General features: G+C 35.5%; 2 protein-coding genes across 3 annotated transcripts in view; one reads left to right on the forward strand and one right to left on the reverse strand.

Annotated features, from left to right (window-relative positions):
* Positions 1–23,238, reverse strand: part of LOC127874644 (sushi, von Willebrand factor type A, EGF and pentraxin domain-containing protein 1-like) — a 496,927-nt gene that overhangs the window by 47,074 nt on the left and 426,615 nt on the right. The window lies entirely within an intron of this gene.
* On the forward strand, positions 172–20,449 carry LOC127874654 (corepressor interacting with RBPJ 1-like). The gene is made up of 7 exons (XM_052419129.1): positions 172–262; positions 3,034–3,135; positions 4,095–4,229; positions 8,419–8,468; positions 9,132–9,197; positions 11,510–11,614; positions 18,847–20,449. Exons 1-7 carry the CDS (start codon positions 256–258, stop codon positions 18,895–18,897), a joined length of 516 nt encoding a protein of 171 aa, XP_052275089.1. The 5' UTR covers positions 172–255; the 3' UTR covers positions 18,898–20,449.

Consider the following 23,238-nt stretch of genomic DNA (forward strand, 5'->3'; position numbering starts at 1 on the left):
TGTTTATGCACAAATGTGTTTAAGGGTTTTAATTTTAGATTTTATTTACTGTTTAGTGAATTACGATCATCCATTTTTCTTGTTTATTACAGAGAGGCAGCGGAGAATGAACAGAGAGTCAACATTTTGACAGAAAGGCCACCGATATGCATCTACACCATGTCATCCCCTATAAGTTCGTAAACAGTTTTGCATTGTAAGCAAACTTCAGGAAACATAGTTTAGAACTTATAGTGTGTTGTAACCGCAAAGAAAATGGCAGGTAAGGTTTTCCGCTTTATATTCAACTTTTGGTTACCTTGTTGAATCATTGTTTCATTGGCATGCTTTTATTATATTGTGAACTTGTTTTGACGCCGGAAAACATGTCGGCCGTTAAGCTGCCTTGGAATAAGAATGAAAATATAAGTAACTCGAAGCTTTGTAAAATTCTCGTATTTGGCAATCGGTGGAATGTACGGCCTGTTTCCCAAACCAACTTTTCTGCACTATGCCATATGGACTGCATGAGAAGTACTTTTGATTGTTTAAAGATGTTTATAATTATCATTTGTAGGAATTAAGGTTTGCACTTTTTCATCCGTCCGAACCTAAGAACCTATCTCCTGAAGCCTTCTCTTCAACTTTGTCTTTGTGATAAATATCTTGTTCAAACTTAGTTCTGGCTACCATAACTTTAAATGTCGCTTTTTATGATTTTTGACTGGAGCGACTTTATAGTTATGGACCAACCCCATTAGGAAAGTCAACCAGAAATTCCCGAAAAGTTGACAGTTAACAAAGACCGGTCCAAAACAGCTTTTAAATGCAGTTGTTGGCCCAAATCAACCACTTGATTGGAAAGATTGACATTTTTCACATTTAACTGATATATTCTTTCACAAAATGCTATCTTAAACATTTAAAATGTATCTATTCTGCTCTTCCATATAACGAAAAACAGCGATGTGACAGACTTTCTTGAAATGCGCATCTCCCGAGATTTCACGGTCATATGACGTTATTTCTATTTTTAGTAACAAACCATGTGCTCAAGTGTTTTCAAATTCAGAATGACTTTTCCCGGTATTTTAATTATTCTGGCTTATTTTGTAAACAAATTGTAGTGTCAATACAAAGTCAAAGTAAATATTATATAAAACTACCTGATTCACAATGAAATCAGTCTTATGATCCACCAGACGTAAGTTGTTAATCACAAATAATAGATTTTAGAAAACGAAAGTGATGTTTACAATTTCAGCGTAAAATGTCAAGGTCGATCCGAAAGTATCCAAATGAAAACTCGTCACGTGACAAAGCGACAATGGCGTCAAAATTGTGAATTTAAGACTGATGAGAGTAATTTTCATCTATTGTAAGATGCATTTGAAACATTTGAACCTTAAAATATTCCTCGATGCAGTAATTTATATTCATTCACCAATATATGTAGAAATGTATCCAAGAAAATGAGCTTTCTTTGATTTATATCGTGACATAAATATGTTACGACTCTGGTTGACTTTCGATACGGGGTTAGCTTCAGCGTACAGGTCTGTCAATACTATATAAACTGTACGCTGAAGTTTCTTAAGCTAGTTCAAACTTTCATAGTTGAGTGGCCTTAATTTGACATTTGTAAAAAAAACGGCGTACATTCTATAAGTTCACAAGTTTGCTATTGAAGCTCTTTCTGGCTTAAATTTACCATCGCTTGTACCTTTATAGCCACCTATTAACAAACCATTTCACAACAATAGTGCGCAAGACTCCTTATCAGCGATTTATCTGCAAATTACCGTAATAACACTATGTTTTCGGACACTTAAATTATTTTTTTTTTTTCGTGTCCGAAAACTTGGATACAAAAAATATTAACAAAATACAGGTGTCCGAAAACTTAGAGTCGAAAATGGAAGTGTCCGAAAATAGCGTCAATTGTATCAACGACTACCGGTAATAGCACGCGCTTGTAAAATACCATGCCGTATAGTATAAATTACAGTTATACATGTTTGCACTGCATTTTAAATAATTGTAAATGCTTAATTTATTTGACAGAAAATTACTTCAAGGTTGTACTTTGACCAACGAGTTCAAAAATGAGCATGTGATGTACCGATACATGCTTGTATGAACCAGTAATTAGCGCAATAAAAAAAGCAAACTATGAATATTTTGTTTGTTCATTTCCGATAGTTGTTGTGTAACACCTTCGATTGTTCGTAAAACTTGTAATAGGGTGCATCACAATTTGAAACATTTAGTATTTGTCACAGTTATTTTACTGAGAAGGGATAGTACCATTGCGGTAGATAATTGAAATGTTACTAGTAATTGGCACTACCCCTGGTAATTGTCATAACGCTTATGCTATCGGGCGAAACCATTGTTTAATACCGGTTTACTAGGTTATTTACCCAATAACGCAAATGTAATGGTCCATTGCCCTCAGGCATGCACCCGCAATGTTTTATGATGTTTATCTGGTTGTAAAACGACATGATCGAAGTGTCATTAGATATCGAAAACAGGTTCGAAATTTGGTAAAATAGGGCTGTAAAATATACTGTCCGATAACTTAGAGACATAAATAACGGACGAAAACTCGTGTGTCCGAAAATAAAGAGTCACGAAAATAATTATTTTTGCTAAAAAAGGGGGTGTCCGAAAACTTAGAGTGTCCGAAAACATGGAGTAATTACGGTACTTATTTTATCAGGCATTCACACCATGGAAATTTATTTGTGGGTTACAAAATTACAGACAATTTGCAGCCAGTAAAGACAAGATAAAGAGCAAATATAAATACGAAATAAACGCTAATCACTTTCTTGCTGATATGGCTGGAAACAGGAAAGCGAGTGGCATTTACATTAAACAAATAATGATCATTTTGGAAATGTTTTTTAACTGTGACTGGTTTCACCTTTCATCAGCCTTTGTCTTTTTATCAGATGTAAAATGTATAGTTTATTTGTCTGTGTCCAAACATGAGTTATGGGGTTCTGATTTGAAGGTGTTCAATTTTCTAAATGAACTTTATTTCAGAAGACCATGATATAAGGAGGCTGCATAGGCCAGATGAAAGAAAGCACAGCATTGGAAGTACATGTAGTTCCTCTGCATCAAGAGATGAACCAAATGCACTAAGTAATACCAATAAATAAATACAAAGTAAAGCATTGTAAGACTTTTTTAGTTTTAGAATATTATATAAAGAAAAAATTATGAAAAACTCGATACATTTATATTGTATAACTTGTTATAAATTAAAATAACAGATATTTTCACTTACATATAAAGACATTCTGTGTGTAGTTAAAGCAGAAATTATAAGAGACTATGTTGTGCATAACAAGATTTTGAAATTGGTTTTACACCATTAAAGGGATCTTTTCACGCTTTGGTAAATTGACAAAATTGAAAAAAGTTGTATCAGATTCGTAAGTTTTCGTTTTAGTTATGATATTTGTGAGGAAACAGTAATACTGAACATTAACCATGCTCTAATATAGCCATTATATGCATCTTTTGACGATTTTAAAACCTAAAAATTATAAAGCGTTGCAACGCGAAACAATTGAATAATTTGGAAAGTTCTGTTTTTGTCGTTAAATTTTGTGAAACTACGAAGATTGCTTATATAAGGTATAAAATACGTCAAGAATGTGTATTCGGCGGAATAGCTCAGTAGGCTAAAGCGTTTTTACTTCAGGACTCTGGCAGGACTCCAGGGGTCACTGGTTCGAAACCTGCTCCGGGCAATGTTCTTTTCCTTTTTTTAATTTTTTTCTTGATTTTTTACTGGAGCTTTTATGATCCAATGTTTACATTTATCAATATAAAGCATTTAATGAATAAGTAAAAAAAATGCCAAAATCTGTGAAAAGGCCCCTTTAATTGTCATCATAACATGGCGATTTTTCATGCACATTTGATCATATGTCCTGTGGTGTCTTCTGTGTCATATGGATGCAGATTTCTTTAGTACTGCAATTACTTTCAATAATAAAAACATGGTGATCCACAAGCATTAAAACTGGTATTTTCACTTCTGTGAACCACTAAGACATCAAAATTGTTTTGGTTTTTGTTTATGCATATTTCAGTTTCAAAAAGGAAAAGAAAACATCGAAGTAGAGACTCATCCAGCAGTTCATCATCATCATCAGATTCTTCTTCCTCTTCCTCCTCATCTTCATCTACATCATCTTCAGATTCGACTGACTCAGATTCATCAGCCGGTAATAAATTTTGTACAAAGCTTATACAATTAATTTAACAATGTTCACCAAATATTTAGTAACAATGACTTTGACTGTTAACCTAAAGGGGCCTTTTTATGTTTTGGTAAATTTACAAAGTTAAAAAAAATGTTTCAGATTAGCAAATTTTCATTGAAGTTATGATATTTGTGAGGAAACAGTAATACTGAACAATTACCATGCTCTAAAATATCCATTATATGCATCTTTTGACAATTTAAAATCCTGAAAGTAATAAAGCCTTGCCATGCGAAACGATTGAATAATTTGGAGAGTTCTGTTGTTGTTGTCGTTATATTTTGTGACACTTTGAGGATTACTTATATATAGACAGGGTTGTCAATTTTCCGGATTATTCCGGAAATCCGGATTTGAGCCGTCCAGGGTTGATTTTGATGTGAATGTAAATCCGATGAGTTTGTTTAAGGCGGGTGGGGGTAGGGACAAAATTCTTTTAGTGCGGGATCATTTCAGAACGAATATTGTTATAGCATCGTCGGCATTCCGGACATTTGCGCTTGGTACCGATTTTATTTATTGATTTCTGATTGGTAAGCGGCTGGCACTGACATGAGCAGGCACTGGCAAAGTAAAGGCACTGCAATATCATATTTTAAAACAATATGTTAATCAAATTATATATTGACTGCGTATTTGCTAGGTTACTGGTTTTCATTTTCTGCAGTCAAACGATATGCATATTTAATTTCATTTGCAAATGATGTATCGCGACATGTTTTCGGAAAGTCGTTTTCGGATACGCTGGTTTGTTAATTACATTTCGAAGTTCTTAATATCATTTGTTTAGAATGACAAATACACCTGCGGTGTTACGGATGGTTTGGTTTATAATACTTCGCATTGTACTCACCAGAAATTGCACCTAGAAAGACTATAAAAAAAGAACAATAAGCTAGGGCTCGGGGGGTTGGGCCCTCTCTTCACTTTATCCTACGGCTTAATTTTCCGGATTTCAAATTTGGGCCAATTGACACCCCTGATAGAGTATAACATACATCACTCATTGTAAGAGCACAGATGGCCGAGTGGTCTAAGTGTTAGACTTCTTTAGGAATTTAGAATCAGTTCTTTAGGTATTTAGAATCAGTTCTTTAGGTATTTAGAATCAGTTCTTTAGGATTTAGAATCAGTTCTTTAGGTATTTAGAATCAGTTCTTTAGGTATTTAGAATCAGTTCTTTAGGTACATGTATTAAGAATCAGTTACCTTGACTTTTTTCACACCTTAAGTTGAGTCCTTGAATATAAGGAATCTATGTATCAAGTTTCATTTCAAGTGCACAGTATGCAAGACTAGCTACTTTTACCTACATGCATCTAGTGTCTAAGCAAATATAAGTTTATATTCAACCTAGAATTACAGACCTTGACCAATATTGTCATTTGAATATGAAGCGTATATATTTTATGTTTGAAAGAAATCCGTGTGCCGGCAGGCCATTCTCCAGAAACAAGCACCTGCCTATAAAGTGCAGATGTTAATTTCTAAGATTAAATTGATCTATAATTATACCCCCACAAACAAAGTTTAGGGGGGTATATAGGAGTGAACTTGTCTGTCGGTCGGTCAGTCCGTATTAAGTGTCCGCTCTCTAATTCAAGTAGTTTTCACCCGATCTTCACCAAACTTGGTCAGAAGTTGTATCTACATGATGTCTAGGCCAAGTTCGTACATGGGCCTTGCCGGGTCGAAATAAGGTCACGGGGTCACTTAGTGTGTTTTAAACATTCAGCATGTTGTCCGCTCTCTAATTCAAGTAGTTTTCATCCCATCTTCACCAAACTTGCTCAGAAGTTGTATCTAGATGATCTTAAGGCCAAGTTCGAACATGGGCCTTGCCGGGTCAAAAACCAGGTCACAGGTCACTTAGTGCTAAACATTCAGCATGTTGTCCGCTCTCTAATTCAAGTAGTTTTCATCCGATCATCACCAAACTTGGTCAGAAGTTTTATCTAGATGATCTGAAGGCCAAGTTCGAACATGGGCCATGCCAGATCAAAAACTAGGTCACAGGGTCACTTACATGTAGTACGTTTTACACATTGAGCATGGTGTCCGCTCTCTATTTCAAGTAGTTTAAATCCGATCTACACCACACTTGGTCAGAAGTTGTAACTAGATGATGTGTAGATCAAGTTCGAACATGGGCCATGCCGGGTCAAAAACTAGGTCACAGGGTCACTTAGTGTGTTTTAAACCTCACCATGTTGTCGGCTCTCTAATTAAAGTAGTTTTTATCCAATCTTCACCAAAATTGGTCAGAAGTTGTATCTTGATAATGTCTAGAGCAAGTTTGAATATGGGTCATGAAGGGTCAAAAACAAGGCCACAGGGTCACTTAGGGCGTTTTAAATATTACAATGTTGTCCGCTCACTAATTCAAATAGTTTTCATCCAATCTTCACCAAACTTGGTCAGAAGTTGTATCTAGATGATCTTACGGCCAAGTATGAACATGGGCCTTGCCGGGTCAAAAACTAGGTCACGGGGTCACTTAGTACATTTTAAACATTCAGCATGTTGTCCGCTCTCTAATTCAATAGTTTTCATCCGATCTTCACCAAACTTGGTCAGAAGTTGTATCTAGATGATCTTAAGGCCAAGTTTGAACATGGGCCTTGCCGGGTCAAAAACTAGGTCACGGGGTCACTTAGTACGTTTTACACATTGAGCATGGTGTCCGCTCTCTATTTCAAGTAGTTTAAATCCGATCTTCACCACACTTGGTCAGAAATTGTAACTAGGTGATGTGTAGGTCAAGTTCGAACATGGGCCATGCCGGGTCAAAACCAGGTCATGGGGTCACTTAGTTTGTTTTAAACCTCACCATGTTGTCCGCTCTCTAATTCAAGTAGTTTTATCTAATCTTCACCAAAATTGGTCAGAAGTTATATCTTGATAATGTCTAGAGCAAGTCTGAATATGGGTCATGCCGGGTCAAAAACAAGGTCACGGGGACACTTAGGGCGTTTTAAACATCACAATGTTGTCCGCTCTCTAATTCAAGTAGTTTTCATCCAATCTTCACCAAACTTGGTCAGAAGTTGTATCTAGATGATGTCTAGGTCAAGTTTGAATATGGGTCAAAAACTAGGTCACGGGGTATCTTAGTGTGTTTTAAACCTCACCATGTTGTCCGCTCTCTAATTCAAGTAGTTTTCATCCAATCTTCACCAAACTTGGTCATCAGTTTTATCTAAATGATCTCTAGGACAAGTTTGAACATGGGCCATTCGGGGCCTAAAACTAGGTCACGGGGTCACTTAGTGCGTTTTTTAACATTCAGCATGGTGTCCGCTCTCTATTTCAAGTAGTTTACATCCAATCTTAACCAAACTTGGTCAGAAGTTTTATGGAGATGATCTTAAGGCCAAGTTAGAACATGGGCCTTTCTGGGTCAAAAACTAGGTCAAGGGGTCACTTAGTGCGTTTTAAAAATTGAGTATGGTGTCTGCTGTTTTTTGTGAAGACGACATGCAAAATATTATGTGTCAATGCGACATGTGGGGGTATTCATCACGTCTGTGACAAAGTAGTTTTCATCCGATCTTCACCTAATTTGGTCAGAAGTTGTGTCTAGATGATATGTAGGTCATGTTCAAATATGGGTCATGCAGGGTCAAAAACGAGGTCACGATGTCACTTAGTGCATTTCAAGCATTTAGCATGGTGTCTGCTCTCTAATTGAAGTAGTTTTCATCTGATCTTCACCGAATTTAGTGAGATGTTACGTCTAAATGATTTCTAGGTCAAGTTCAAATATGGGTCATGCCCAGTCAATAACTAGGTCTCGAGGTCACTTAGTGCATTTCAAGCATTGAGCATGGTGTTCAAAACCTTTGAACGGGCGTATCTTGTATCAGTTTGGCACTCTTGTTATAACATCTTTTAAGCCATTCTTGAGAAATTAGCTTATTGAAAAACCTTTCCTTGGCTCGGACACTGATATCTATGCCGGGGTAAGTAGAATAGCTTAGAAATGCCCAGCTAAAAACACAACATACAATGAATATTTAAGACTTTAAGACTTTCTAACCAGTCATTTCCAAAAGTGTCATATCTCCAGACATTATAATATTTTGTCATTGGATTTCTTGTAATTAAAAAATTGTGTTCCGTCTGACTGTTAAGCAATTTTGTATTTTAGAACATTCACACAAAAAGAGACAGAAGAGCAAAAGTAAAGAAAAGCATGAGGTACTTGTTATAAACTTCTATAAACAAATATCTGTTTTGTCCTTCATTCTTTCTGTTGTAGCTTTGAAGAAATTTAAATGTAATGCTGCTTAAAACTGGATTTTATTACCTGTAAATTTTATTACAATTGGAAGACATTGTCTCAGACTAGAACAAGTGTTGTAGTAACCTGTAATAAATTTGACTGGAATTTGACATAGTGTTTACACGTCTTTAATAAAAGCTATGCATAATTTTAATGTAAGGTTTCAACATAAATAAAACATTATCAATACGGTACTAAAAGTTGTACTATTGATTTTAGAATATTTTATACGAATACTTTGTACTCAATAGTAGTTTGACATTCAAGACATTCAATGTTTCCTGCTATTAAAGGTGCTTTTATTATAAATGGTACTCAAAAAATAAATGTATTGGCACAAAAGTCCATTTGCCTGTTTTGTGAATTGAAAGGTAATGTTTTATTGTTTGTTATTAGATTTCCCCATACTAACCAATATTTTTTCCATTTAATGGATTTCCACTCACTTCTGGAAATGGTGACAATTCTATTGGGCCAATTTACACACATGATGGCGAACTGTGTCGTCTTGCTATACCCTTCCTGTGCGCATCGGGCATGTATCAACCGTTGCTGTTGAATCGACATATATTGCATAGAGGAAAAAGAAAAGCAAGAAAAGACGTAAAAGTGGAGAAAAGAAAGGACCGGTACAGTTGTCGCAGGTGGGGAAAACTTAGGGTTTTTTTTAATGTCATACATTCAGTAATATTTCTTTACAGTTGTTTCATTTGCAAGCATTGACTGGTTGAGTGGACAAACAAACATCAATATTTTTTTAGTTTTAAATTAAATACATAACCCTATTTATAACAATCCATAAGCTATTGTAACACTATTACCAAAAGAGTTACAAATTGGGGCGGTGGCATAGAAATAAGTTCCCTTCATAAGTAAATATGTTGTTAAAAAAGTTCAATGACATTTGAAAAGACTATTATTGCAAACTCTATTTTAAAGCCTAAAATGTTTATATTAAATTGATTCATTATTCAATGAAGATACAATTAAACAGTCATAACCAAATAATTAGCAACAAAGACAAAATTGTGATACCCTTCACTCAATTCTCAGCAATACTCAGTCAATCATCCATTTTTGATTCCAAATGTTTCCTTACAAGTATTTATTTAAAAGCTTATTCAATAGACCATCATTCAATGCATTTAAAAGGGTGCGAGTTCAAAAGTTGATGTTTATTTAACTGCAAAGTATTTATTTGTCCTGACTTCTTCTGATTGGTGGAAGCAAATGGCCATTGGCAAGTACGCTTGTCTCACTGTCTTTTCATCCGTCTTTGTGTCGATACAAGGTTAACCCAAAATGGCATGTTTTGTCTAGCATCAATAGTGCTTCAAACGATGCTTTGATTCTTGTTTAGATGATGTCTTTTGAACACATCAACATTACCTGACTTCATTCTGACCTTGACATTGATTGACCTTTTGAACCTAAACTATTTCAGAAGGTCAAATAACCAATACAGTAGGTCAAAATGTTTGGATATTTAAAAATGACACTTGTGGAATAACATCAATACCCCTTGATACAAATCTATTTGATACTTGCATTGATGATGCCTTGCATACTTTCAACGCACCCGCATCACCCCTTACTCATTTTGATATTGACAATGACCGTCTTTTGGACTAAGACTTATTCAAATTCAGACGGCCCATATACTTGGTTAACCCTTTGCATGCTGGGAAATTTATCGTCTGCTAAAATGTCATCTGCTGAATTTCTAAAATAAGCATTTTCTTCGATTTTTTTTCAAAGAACACTATCAGAATAGCAAACAGTTTGGATCCTGATGAGACGCCACATTCTGTGGCGTCTCATCTGGATCCAAACTGTTTGCAAAGGCCTTCAAAATTCGGTTCCAGCACTGAAAGAGTTAACCCACGCTGACTGTTTCTTATTTCATCCAGCAGCATTAATGCTTCCTACAGTGCTTTGATACTTGAATGAATGTTGTCTGTGAACTCCCTCACCACACCCTCATCTCCAGACATTATTTTTACCTTTACATTGAAGTACTTTTTAGACTAATACAGAAGGTGGAAATTATTGGGTTAGTAATACAGAATGTCATTATTCTCAAATTGACCATTTGCTTAGCATCAATACTTCTTACTAAAATGCTTTGATACCATTCAACCTTTTTCCACTTAGAAGCAAAGTGTAAAAATGGATATGTGCAAACAGCATTAACCAGAACAGCCTGCGCAGAACTCGCAGTCTGTTCAGGTTTTATGCTGTTTGCTGCTCATCAGTATCTAAGGGTTGGAAATGAAGCCATAAAAATTTGAATCTAGTAAGAAAGGCCATAAATTTAACTTTCTAAGGGACCACAAATGCGTCGTAATAGGTATCTAAGTGGGAAAGAGTTAACCAATCAACACTCAACTCACTCTCGTCACCTGACCTCGTGTTGACCTTGACATTGACCTATTTATGCTCTTAGACTAATTTAACCCTTTCAGTGCCGGAACCGAATTTTGAAGGCCTTTGCAAACAGTTTGGATCCAGATGAGACACCACAGAACGTGGCGTCTCATCAGGATCCAAACTGTTTGCTATTCTGATAATATTCTTTGAAAAAAATCGAAGAAAATGCTAATTTTAGAAATTCTGCAGACGACATTTTAGCAGACGACAAATTTCCCAGCATGCAAAGGGTTAAATGGGTGACTCATTACAAGGCTTCCACAAGGGGCATTAGTGTTTCTTCAACTCTGCATCATACATGTTTATGAGAAACTTTGTACAATAATATTTAATTTAGAATATGCTTTGTTCAATTGTCATATTTGCTCCAAGGGAATCAACAGATATTGCTTGTTTGGAAATAGACGATTTAAAAATTTACCAAATTGGTATTGTTTTATCAATTTGAATGCATTTTGGGTTGTATTTTGATAAGATTGTTATAAGAAACAATTTTGCTTTTTTTTTCTCAACTTCTTAACTTAAGTTCATGAGAGAGAAGCACAAAAATAAGAAGCATAAAGAAGAAAGGAGTGCTCTGTCAGGGAAGAAGATACAACGCAAGATCAAGAAAACCAAGATTGACTTACAGGTACCCCAAGTCCGGCCCAGATTTGATATCGGCCACGCTCTGTGAGAGGGATGATACTTTCCACTTTTGTTGTGTTTTTAGCGCCACTGGCCAGAGGCCAGCAGGGCTCATGTCATGGTCCTGTGTCCGTCGTGCGTGCGTCCGTGCGTGCGTTGACTTTTTCTTTAAACATCTTCTCCTAAACTACTGGTCCAATTCTGATGAAATTTCTCAGGAATGTTCCTGGGGTGAACCTCTTTCAAATTTGTTCAAATTATGCCCCAGGGGTCACAAAATTGAAAATTTGCTTATATAAGGCCTATTTTGTGCAGACTTTCAAAATCCTGTCCTCAATAACCATTGGGCCTAGGGCTATCAAATTTGGTATGTAGAGACATCTAATCGTCCTCTACCAAATTTGTTTAAATTATGCCCCTGGGGTCAAATTTGACCCTGCCCCGGGGGTCACAAAATTGAACATATGCTTATATAGGGTCTATTTTGTGAAAACTTTACAAATCTTCCCATCCATAACCATTGGGCCTAGGGCTACCAAATTTGGTATGTAGTGGCATCTTATAGTCCTCTACCAAGTTTGTTCAAATTATGCCCTTGGGGTCAAGTTTGAACCTGCCTTAAGGGTCACAAAATTGAACATATGCTTATATAAGGCCTTTTTTGGGAAAACTTTAAAAACTTCTTGTCCATAACCATATGGCATAGGGCTACCAAATTTGGTATGTACAATGAAGTGACATGTAATAGTTCTCTACTTAGTTTGTTCAAATAATGCCCCTAGGGTCAAATTTGACCCTACCCCGGGGGTCACAAAAATGAACATATGCTTAAATAAGGCCATTTTTGTGCAAACTTTAAAAATCTTCTTGTTCCTTATTATAGAGCCAAGGGCTACTAAATTTGGTATGTAGTGACATCTAATAGGCCTCTACCAAATTTGTTCAAATTATTCCCCTGGGCTCAAATTTGACCCTGCCCCGGGGGTCACAAAACTGAACATATGACCTTTACCAGGGGTGATTACTGCAGCTGTGTGGCTGTGACCAACAACATCTTTTAAACATGAGATAAAACTCTGTCATTTAGTGCCATTTTAGATCAGATGGTGATTGCTTACAAAGGAATTGAAGTAAGAACATGTGTTATGCATTTTTTTCTTATAAACTGAAAAAAGTCTGGTTTTATTTAAATATGTCGAAAGTGACCATATATCCGGATAAAAATATTTCTGATGACATGTTAATTTCATGTCTTTTTTTGTAGTGTTTAAACCAGTTTAATAATATCTTATTGATTTTAAAAACACAACTTCCATGAACATAATTATTTCAAGAAAAGTCAATATATGATACTGCATGGTAAACTCAAACTTTGTATCCAAGAGATGGTGTTGGAATTAATGATGTGCAATGTTCTTAACTATCGTATATGCTGCTTTTTAATTACTAATGATTCATTGTTCCATTTGGGCATCGTGACTCATGAATTGTGGATATGATTCATATATCAATGATCCATATATATATATTTCTGACCATTTGATAATTTTCTTCATATAAGTTATGAATTGATCTTAGAAGTCAAATGTATACTTTATTAAATACATTTATAAATATAAAGAAATAATCTTTAGATTATCATAATATTCTCAGGCCTGTTGGTCTTAGGGATGTGTGGGTTGTTGATTATATTTTGAGATGATTGTTTACAAAGAAAGATGCTACTATTGTATTTGTTATAAATTTGTGAAAGGCTCTGAGAAGGAACCAGAGATTATTAACCCTTTACCAAACACTAACAGGATTTTACGGGTTTGTAGCTGACAACTTTATAAATAATTGTGATAAAAGGAGAAATTGCTCAAGATGAGTAATTTCTCCTTTTATCACAATTATTTCTACCCTACCTGATCATTTCCTTCATATTCCATTACAATTAAATTGTCGTCTGCAACCTCTTTCAAATTGGGACAGTCCAAAATGTGTCGTTTGGTAAAGGGTTAAGGCATTTTGATTCCTATGGGTCTTGTGAATCTGTTTCAAATCAAATGCGTAGATTTGATCTTCAGCATCTAAAAATATGTGAAACAGAAAGAACAACAATATCTTTTGGAGAGATAAATGTACCTACGTTATAAGCAAAGGACCTGTGCGACAATTCCCGGGCTTTTTAGTCTGTTAAGTTAACACCTTAGTAACGTTTTCCATATATAAAAATGCTCACCCTTCCAACTTTAAGCGCCAAGTGGGACGAGGGATAGAAAGAGAAAGTCACATGCTTGAGTACATTTCAACCCATGCGCATTGCACGCTTTTTTCGCATAAAAAAACAGTGGAGCGATACAGGGCCATCATGGCCCTCTTGTTCCTTGAAATGAAGACTGTTCTTGTAGAAAATCCATATCAGGCAGAAAGTGTCGTCCCTTATTAGCCTGTGCAAACTGCATAGGCTAATCTGGGACAACACTTTACCCTTATGTATTAACCTGTTCAGTGCTGGAACCGAATTTTGAAGGCGTTTGCAAACAGTTTGGATCCAGATGAGATGCCACAGAACGTGGCGTCTCATCAGGATCCAAACTGTTTGCTATTCTGATAGTATTCTTTGAAAAAAATTGAAGAAAATGCTAATTAAAAAAATTCAGCAGACAACATTTTAGCAGACGACAAATTTCCCAGCATGCAAAGGGTTAAAACCCCTTTTTACAGAGCACGGCCCAAATGTTTGAAACTCGTCACGTTGGCATCGGGTTGACTTCTGCATGATTCTTATATTGGTTCAAGTGGCATTCAGATGTCGATCTATGTTTTCAATAAAAAGTATTGTAGCCGTTAGAGGGACTTGTTCAAAGATTGTTGAAGTTTCAATTTTCTAATTTTTAGCTTTGCTGGCCTCTGGCCAGCGGGGCTTATGTCATGGTCCTGTGTCCGTTGTGCGTGCGTTAACTTTTTCTTTGAACATCTTTTTCTCCTAAACTACAAGTCCAATTCTGATAAAACTTCTCACAAATGTTCCTTGGGTGAACCTCTTTCAAATTTGTTTAAATTATGCCCCTGGGGTCAAATTTGACCCCTCCCTGGGGTCACAAAATTGCAAAATTGCTTATATTAGGCCTATTTTGTGAAAACTTTCAAAATTTTCTCGTTCATAACCATTGGGCCTAGGGCTATCAAATTTGGTATGTAGAGACATCTAATAGTCCTCTACCAAATTTATTCAAATTATGCCCCTGGGGTCAAATTTGACCCTGCCCTGGGGGTCACAAAATTGAACATATGCTTATATAAAGCCTATTTTGTGCAAACTTAAAAAATCTAATTGTCCATAACTGTGGGGCCTAGGGCTACCAAATTCGGTATGTAGTGACATTTAATAGTTCTCTACTTAGTTTGTTCAAATTATACCCCTGGGGTCAAATTTGACCCTGTCCCGGGGTCACAAAAATGAACATACGCTTAATATATCCGCGGCCCGCGAAATCTCTCCGCATTTTACACTAGTAGATTCTGCCTAAGCATTTTTAAAACGAGCGATATAATTGGCTGTCATTTCCCAATCTTCCAATTAAAATCGGTTTCTTAAAATGTGTTCGGTATTTCGTATGCAAATGGCGCTGTTGTAAAGCGATAATTAAGATTATTGAAATGACAAAACCAATCGAATTAACGACTGACATCATAAAGTTTGATAGGAATAATGAAATGTGTTTGTCAACGAAAAAGACTACGTTTTAGATACAAGAAACACATATTTTGTTTAGAAATGTGCACAGTGAATTTGTGTCACGGAAACCAGTGTTTCTGTTTGCAAATTGGAGTTCAGTTTACTTGCGAGGTAAAACAATTTAGAAGAGGATCTTTCGAACATGTAAATAGACAAACATGATTAGATTTATATGATAGTGGATCTGTGTATAAACAGATTCATATGCATATTCTGCTTTATTATGTTTGTCACGCTGTTCAGTTAATTGAAATAGCATTGAACTAAAGATGTGAAATGCAAGGTATTGAAAGGTAAACAAATTAAATATATTAATTTAATTCAGTTTAATACATCATTAACACAAGAAGAACACTCAAGTGTGTTTGTTTATATTTAGTCCATTAACCTTGTTTGTATATAACATTTTATATAAAATTTGTATTGTTTAGTTTGTTTTCTCCAAATGGTTAGTACATGCTGAAAATGGTGGTTTTCTGAATCCTGCGATAACTTTAAAAGCTCAAAATTTGTTCATGAAACTTGTAACATGGATAGATGGCAATATGGACATTATGCACGTCATTTCATTTTGTTCCTACATCAAAAATTGTGGTTGCAATGGCAACCAAAAATAAAATAATCTGAAAATGGTGGAATTTCTGACAATGGTGGAGCCGGTAGGGAACCATATTGCTTGACAATAGCCTTGTTCTTTTATGTTAACATTCTCAAAATTCTTGTTATATTATATTTATCCAAAAAAAATGAATGACATCATTTTATGAAAAAAAAAAAATCATTTTATGATTTATAAACAGATTGCAAAAAATATTTGTTCAAGATAAACTTAACAACAAATTGTTACATTGAAATAAAGTGATTTCAATATTCAGTAGCAAAAAAGTAAGGAAATTCAACTTAAAAAAAGATGTATCTATTAAAAGTATATTCTACCGATGCCATGAACAATCCCCTTGTTTATAACATGACTGTCGCTAAGTCTATTACTAGCAACCTATCAGAGAATAGGTCAGATACCTTATTTCAATATATGACAATCCTAGTATTTTTCAAAAACAAACATGACAGGTAACCAACATCAGATGTAAAAAGTAAAGGAAGTTAGGTCAAGCTAATTGTTTGTCATGATATCTCTTTAAACCTCACGCCATATGCAAGTAGTTTTGCCATAATCGCAACATCTTGATGAATTATAATTCAATTTTTTGTCTCATAAACATTTACGTTGAAAAAGCCTGCTCTACAAAGTAATAACAATCCTACTGCCTTTCGGCACCTCATGAACCTGAAAAACTCGTAACTTTAAGTTTCCTCAGGCAAATATCTTCTTTGTACAATAAACAATTTCTTCACCACGTTAACGATATTGCTACACTCACTAATGCCTCAAGAGTGAGTAAAGTTCAGGTGATCTACGTCATTAGGTATTTTGCATATGTCATGAACTATATAACTAACAGAAACTTTGAAACCCACAAACACTTTTTGGAATTTTGGAAAAAGATTCATGATTGAATGATGGAACTTTCATTAATCTTGTAGAACATGCGTAGATTTGATCTTCAGCATCTAAAAATATATGAAATAGAAAGAACGACAATATCTTTTGGAGAGATAAATGCACCTACGTTATAAGCAAAGGACCTGTGTGACAATTCCCGAGCTTTTTAGTCTGTTTAGTTAACACCTTAGTAACATTTTCCATATATAAAAATGCTCACCCTTCCAACTTTAAGCACCCAGTGGGATGAGTAGGGCTGTCACGATTCATCGGTATATCGCGGTGCATGTTGTGAAAAAAATCGCACCGCGGTACAGCGTTGCCGCACCGGTTTTTTTAATATTATTATATTAGCACAGATATAAATACATTACATAATTATTTTGATATAGATATCGTTTTGAAAAATGTAGAAGCGGTTCAAAAGGGCTAAATAAATAATCCGTTAATATCAAGGTCCAGCAAGTGCTTCCACTTGTAGATGTTTAACTTTCACGTTTAAAATACGGCGATGTATGGGTCCGTACCTTTTTTGGAATTAGGGACAGATTTCCTTTGCAAATAAGTTCATAATTATCCAAAAGATGTTTATTCTATTTCTTATTTTCTGTCTTTAGTATATCAATCGTTCAAAGCATGGCACTTCCGAATCATGTTATCTTAAGATTCTGAATAAGTCGAGGAAGAGTCAAAACGCTACGGATTTTCAATACGCTGACTCCGCATTTTGAACATGCCCTTGAAGCGTTCGATTTACACAGATCGTAGTCATAGCTATTGTAAGCAACATGGCGGACATTTTAGAAAAAGACGCGAACAATAACAATGACTACTTCTATCAAGTTTATTACAGTTTCTTTTACAGTTTCTAGTCATACTATGATACCAGTGTTTTCTGATTATTGAGTTTAATAAAGTTTGTAAAACTTGTTATACTGCTGTTTTCTTCACAGATACATATTCTGTAAAATATCGCGGTACGTACCGCGATACAGTGTTGCCGTACCACGATATACCGCGGTACGCTCACGGCGTATCGTGACAGCCCTAGGGATGAGTGATAGAAAGAGAAAGTCACATGCTTGAGTACATTTCAACCCATGCGCATTGCAAGCTTTTTTCGCATAAAAAAAACAGTGGAGCGATACAGGGCCACCATGGCCCTCTTGTTTGTTATAGATTCAGAAAAAACAAATGTATCTTTATTGTGCAAAAAAACACTGACATAAACTAATATTGAAAATACAATATCTATTGAGAAATCTTCATTAGAAATTGATGAAATAATAAAGCGTTACAAACACAATATAAATAACTCTGATTGTTTGTGTTGTTTTTGTTATATTTTGTGACAATTGGTGGATTGCTTATATTAAGTATAAATGCACACTGTTAAGTGACAGACCCCATGGTGGATCTTTTTAATCCAAAGGTCAGTGGTTCAAGCCCATGTGGCGATTTTTTTCCATAAATTGAGCCGTGCTTTGTGAAAAGGTGGTCTAATGCATGTGTGAAAAGTGTTTTCCCAGATAAGCCTGTGCTATTCACACTGGCTAATCAGGGACGACACTTTACGCCTAAACTGGATTTTTGCTAAGGAAAGACTTTCTTTAAAGGAAAAATATCATAAAAGTGGAAAGTGTTGTCCCTGATAAGCATGTGCAGACTGCACAGGCTAATCTTGGACAACACTATGCACATGCGTTAAACCCCCTTTTCCCAGAGCACAGCCCATATTCTTGTTTTATACTAGATCTCCTCAGTTATGATATATACATTTATAGCATTTTATGAGGAACTAGAGCAAATTCCAAAATCTGGGAAGAAGACCTTTAAACGTTCACTTTGGTAGGTATTTTATTTAGCAGATCTGTTGATTATCAGTGACCTGAATATCTGTGTATGGACTATGAGTTACAGAAAATACTGGTAGACGTTCTTACACAACTGAGATTGTTTGTCTGAAAAGGTAATTATACAATATGATTTGTTTGTTTAATGTTTGCAGAGGGACAAGAACAGGGAAGAGTTACTGAACTTTCTGAATGCAACTATGTAGGAAACCTAAAGCAAATGCAGATAAAGATGGACAACTCTTTGTGGATCTGTTAAGTTGTTCTTGTTGATGCTCTCCCTTAGAATATAAAAAGTACAATAAAACTCGTGTCAGGCCATAACATTTATTATGCCCCCTTTTGAAGAAGAGGAGGTATATTGTTTTGCACATGTCGGTCCGTCGGTTGGTTGGTCCGTCCACCAGATGGTTTCCGGATGATAACTCAAGAACGCTTAGGCCTAGGATCATGAAACTTCATAGGTATAATGATCATGACTGGCAGATGACCCCTATTGATTTTCAGGTCACTAGGTCAAAGGTCAAGGTCATAGTGACTTGAAATAGTAAAATGGATTCCGGATGATAACTCAAGAATGCTTTGGCCTAGGATCATGAAACTTCATAGGAACATTGATCATGACTGGTAGATGACCCCTATCGATTTTCAGGTCACTAGGTCAAAGGTCAAGGTCACAGTGACTCGAAATAGTAAAATGGTTTCCGTATGAAAACTCAAGAATGCTTACACCAAGGATCATGAAACTTCATAGATACATTGATCATGACTCACAGATGACCCCTATTGATTTTCAGGTCACTAGGTCAAAGGTCAAGGTCACGGTGACCCAAAGCAGAAAAATGGTTTCCGGATGACAACTCAAGAACTTATGCCTAGGATCATGAAACTTCATAGGTACATTGATCATGACTGGTAGATGACCCCTATTAATTTTCAGGTCACTAGGTCAAAGGTCAAGGTCACAGTGACTCGAAACAGTAAATGGTTTCCTGATGATAACTTGAGAATGATTAGGCCTAGGATCATGAAACTTCATAGGTACATTGATCATGACTGGCAGATAACCCCTTTCGATTTTCAGGTCACTAGGTCAAAGGTCACAGTGACAAAAAACGTATTCACACAATGGCTCCCACTACAACTGACAGCCCTTATGGGGGCATGCATGGTTTACAAACAGCCCTTGTTTATGTTATGAATCTGCAAATCCAGAAGACAAATACTGGTGCTGACGTATATAAACTCTTATTTTGTATTATTTCAATTGTGAGATTTATTCTCAAGTGGATTTTGCTATTTATGTACTGAAGGGATATAGAAACAACGCAATCATGTATCTTGTAAAATCCAGAAAAGTAAGATTACTATTTCAGGTGCACATGTATGTCCTTAATTTGAATACCCCCCCCCCCCTGTTATACAATAATGGTAAATAATGCAACTTAAAGAAACTAGTGAACAGTTCTTAAAATGCTCTGTTCCACTATTTAGTTATTTAGTTTATTAAATATCTTCCAATCCAAAATGCATTTTTAGCATGTTTAAATTGGTTCAACGTTTCTTCCATGGATTATGTCATGGTTAGTATTTCTAAAGAAACAAACCAGCGTCAACTATGTACCCGTGTTTAATTTATTCTTATAATTTTGAAATAACTAAAACGTTGTTCATTGTTTACTGTTATGCTTTGACTGGTTTGTAGGCTAATTTGTTATGTGATTGTTCTGTTTTGAAATAAAAATGTATTTTTGTAAATCTTTCCGCTTTGTGTTCATCTTTAAAAACTGGCCCACCAAACATGTCTTGAATTGAGCCCCTCTTAGACCAATATCACTCAGCAAATTAGCGGTTATATGCCCCATGTTAGTTTTGCCTTTTTATGTCCCCCACTATAGTAGTGGGGGACATATTGTTTTTGCCCTGTCTGTCTGTTGGTCTGCTGTTGGTTGGTCTGTCTGTTGGTCTGTTTGCGCCAACTTAAACATTTTGCAATAATTTTTGCTATATTAAAGATAGCAACTTCATATTTGGCATGCATGTGTATCTCATGAAGCTGCACATTTTGAGTGGTGAAAGGTCAAGGTCATCCTTCAAGGTCAGAGGTCAAATATATGTGGCCAAAATCGCTCATTTTATGAATACTTTTGCAATATTGAAGATAGCAACTTGATATTTGGCATGCATGTGCATCTCATGGAGCTGCACATTTTTAGTGGTGAAAGGTCAAGGTCATCCTTCAAGGTCAGAGGTCAAATATATGTGGCCCAAATCGCTAATTTTATGAATACTTTTTGCAATATTGAAGATAGCAACTTGATATTTGGCATGCATGTGCATCTCATGGAGCTGCACATTTTGAGTGGTGAAAGGTCAAGGTCATCCTTCAAGGTCAGAGGTCAAATATATGTGGCCCAAATCGCTAATTTTATGAATACTTTCGCAATATTGAAGATAGCAACTTGATATTTGGCATGCATGTGTATCTCATGGAGCTGCACATTTTGAGTGGTGAAAGGTCAAGGTCATCCTTCACAAGGTCAAGGTCATCCTACAAGGTCAAACATCATATAGGGGGACATTGTGTTTCACAAACACATCTTGTTCATTTTGTATTTTAACCTACTGTCTGTTAACCATCGTTAGCTTATATTTCGTTCTAAAGCCTGTTCTTGTTTTTAATCAAGCTCCGGGTTTACTTAGTCCGAATGCCAACTTGGTTGGTTTTTTGGTTTTGATACTTACCGGTAAGCGTATGAACACGCTTCCCAATATCTAAAAGAACACGCTTCTCAATATCTAAAAGAACACGCTTCTCAATATCTAAAAGAACACGCTTCCCAATATCTAAAAGAACACGCTTCCCAATATCTAAAAAAGGATACGTTACACAACTGACCGCCACGATATGACAGAAATTCGGTTGAAAACGGTAAAAAAAATCCAACTGGCCACGCGAAATTGATCTGCCTTATGCACACGTTTCCCATTATTTCAAAAATACAACGCAATATACCGGTAACCGACCGACGTGATCGACTGAAATTCTGTTTGAAACGGCTTAAAAACCAACTGACCAAAATAAATATAAATACTGTTTACTTGAAGTTTATTTGTGTGGTGTCGGCTAAATGTACGTTTTCATCATAATATAGTACAAATATGTTTGATACATACAGTATATGTAGTATTTATTAAGTACGTTTACTGATGAAGTGCATAACAGGGTTGTAATTCACTAAGGAGATAATCCGTTAAAAATTACGCAGCATTACACTCCAATGTTATACGCAAAACGTTAGTTTAAGCTGCTGTTACAGAAACACTTAAAGAATTGATTTTCATATGTACGCGATTTTCGACTTGTTTTTCATTGACCGCCTTGTACTTAACCATACAAAATGTTAAGACTTCGATAACAATTCTTGCTCTACATTTCACTGCAGCGAATGTTTAAATATTATTCTATCTAAAAGTGTTGGGTAAGTTTACCTAACGATTTAAAGTGTTTGTAGAAGTCATTGCTAGCTTTATATATCGGTATTTAGCAATATCTAATAATACCTCTCTTCATGACCCAATGACCCCGGGTTGACCCTTCTTGTTTGCTCAACATGTTATCACAGCGATGTCATATTCGATCACTTGACGTAATATTTGGCTGTGGGACAAACGGCTGTACTTTGGAAACAGCTGGGTTCTTTTAAAGTAGTAGGTGAAATCGATATTCTTTTGTTTTCTGCTAACGGCAGACGATGAAAAATTGGTACATGTAGATTGTGTTTAATATTATTATTATATTCATAACAACTTAACGTTTCACAGTTACGTGAATAATAGTATCAAAAAAATGGACTTTGTTATGTAAGTTACTTCGAAGTCCTCGGCTGTTGTATATGAAAACTGCTTCTCCAAATTACGATATTTTTACAATACCAGAGAAACACACAAATACAGATTGTATGATAAAGATCAAGGAAACAATTTACATTACATTTTATACATTTAATTTTAATAAAACTAAATTCACAAAAGATGGCCAACATTTATGTATTTTTTACTCGAATTTTAAAAGAAATATGAGTTGGTGGGAGAAATGGAAATTAAATAAATAACTGTGAACTGTTGCCCTCCCCCTCGCACCCCGACAAAAATGTAAAAAAACGTTTTTTTTTGTATATTGAATATGAGGAAATTGGTGACATTCATAGCATAAAGCATATCATGAAACATTAAAAATATTTGTTTAAAACTCATTTTCTCTGAATGTTTGAACATTAAAATTACTCGTTTTTATTACACTACATATTTATACATGTATATATGGTTTTTGTTACTTTAAATGCCCATATATATATTCAAAAGATCGTGCATTTTTAGAACACTTGTCTCGTAATAAACTTTTTAAGTTCATGTTCAGAGAGCGAAAATGACAATAAAACATACACATTCGCATAAGTTTGTTTTATATCTTGCGCTATATTATGAACAGTATCGTACTACCAGTTCATACTTGTGCATGCCGGCGCATGTTTAGCGCGGGGAGA

Source organism: Dreissena polymorpha, chromosome 3 (genome assembly GCF_020536995.1).
Source record: "Dreissena polymorpha isolate Duluth1 chromosome 3, UMN_Dpol_1.0, whole genome shotgun sequence".
Taxonomy (NCBI): domain Eukaryota; kingdom Metazoa; phylum Mollusca; class Bivalvia; order Myida; family Dreissenidae; genus Dreissena; species Dreissena polymorpha.

Bases quoted from the DNA above. Each gene is read 5' to 3' on its own strand.
- LOC127874654 (XM_052419129.1), top strand. The intron at 4,230-8,418 runs GTAATAAATTTT...TTTGTATTTTAG, and splicing joins TGACTCAGATTCATCAGCCG to AACATTCACACAAAAAGAGA. The intron at 9,198-11,509 runs GTGGGGAAAACT...TCTTAACTTAAG, and splicing joins GACCGGTACAGTTGTCGCAG to TTCATGAGAGAGAAGCACAA.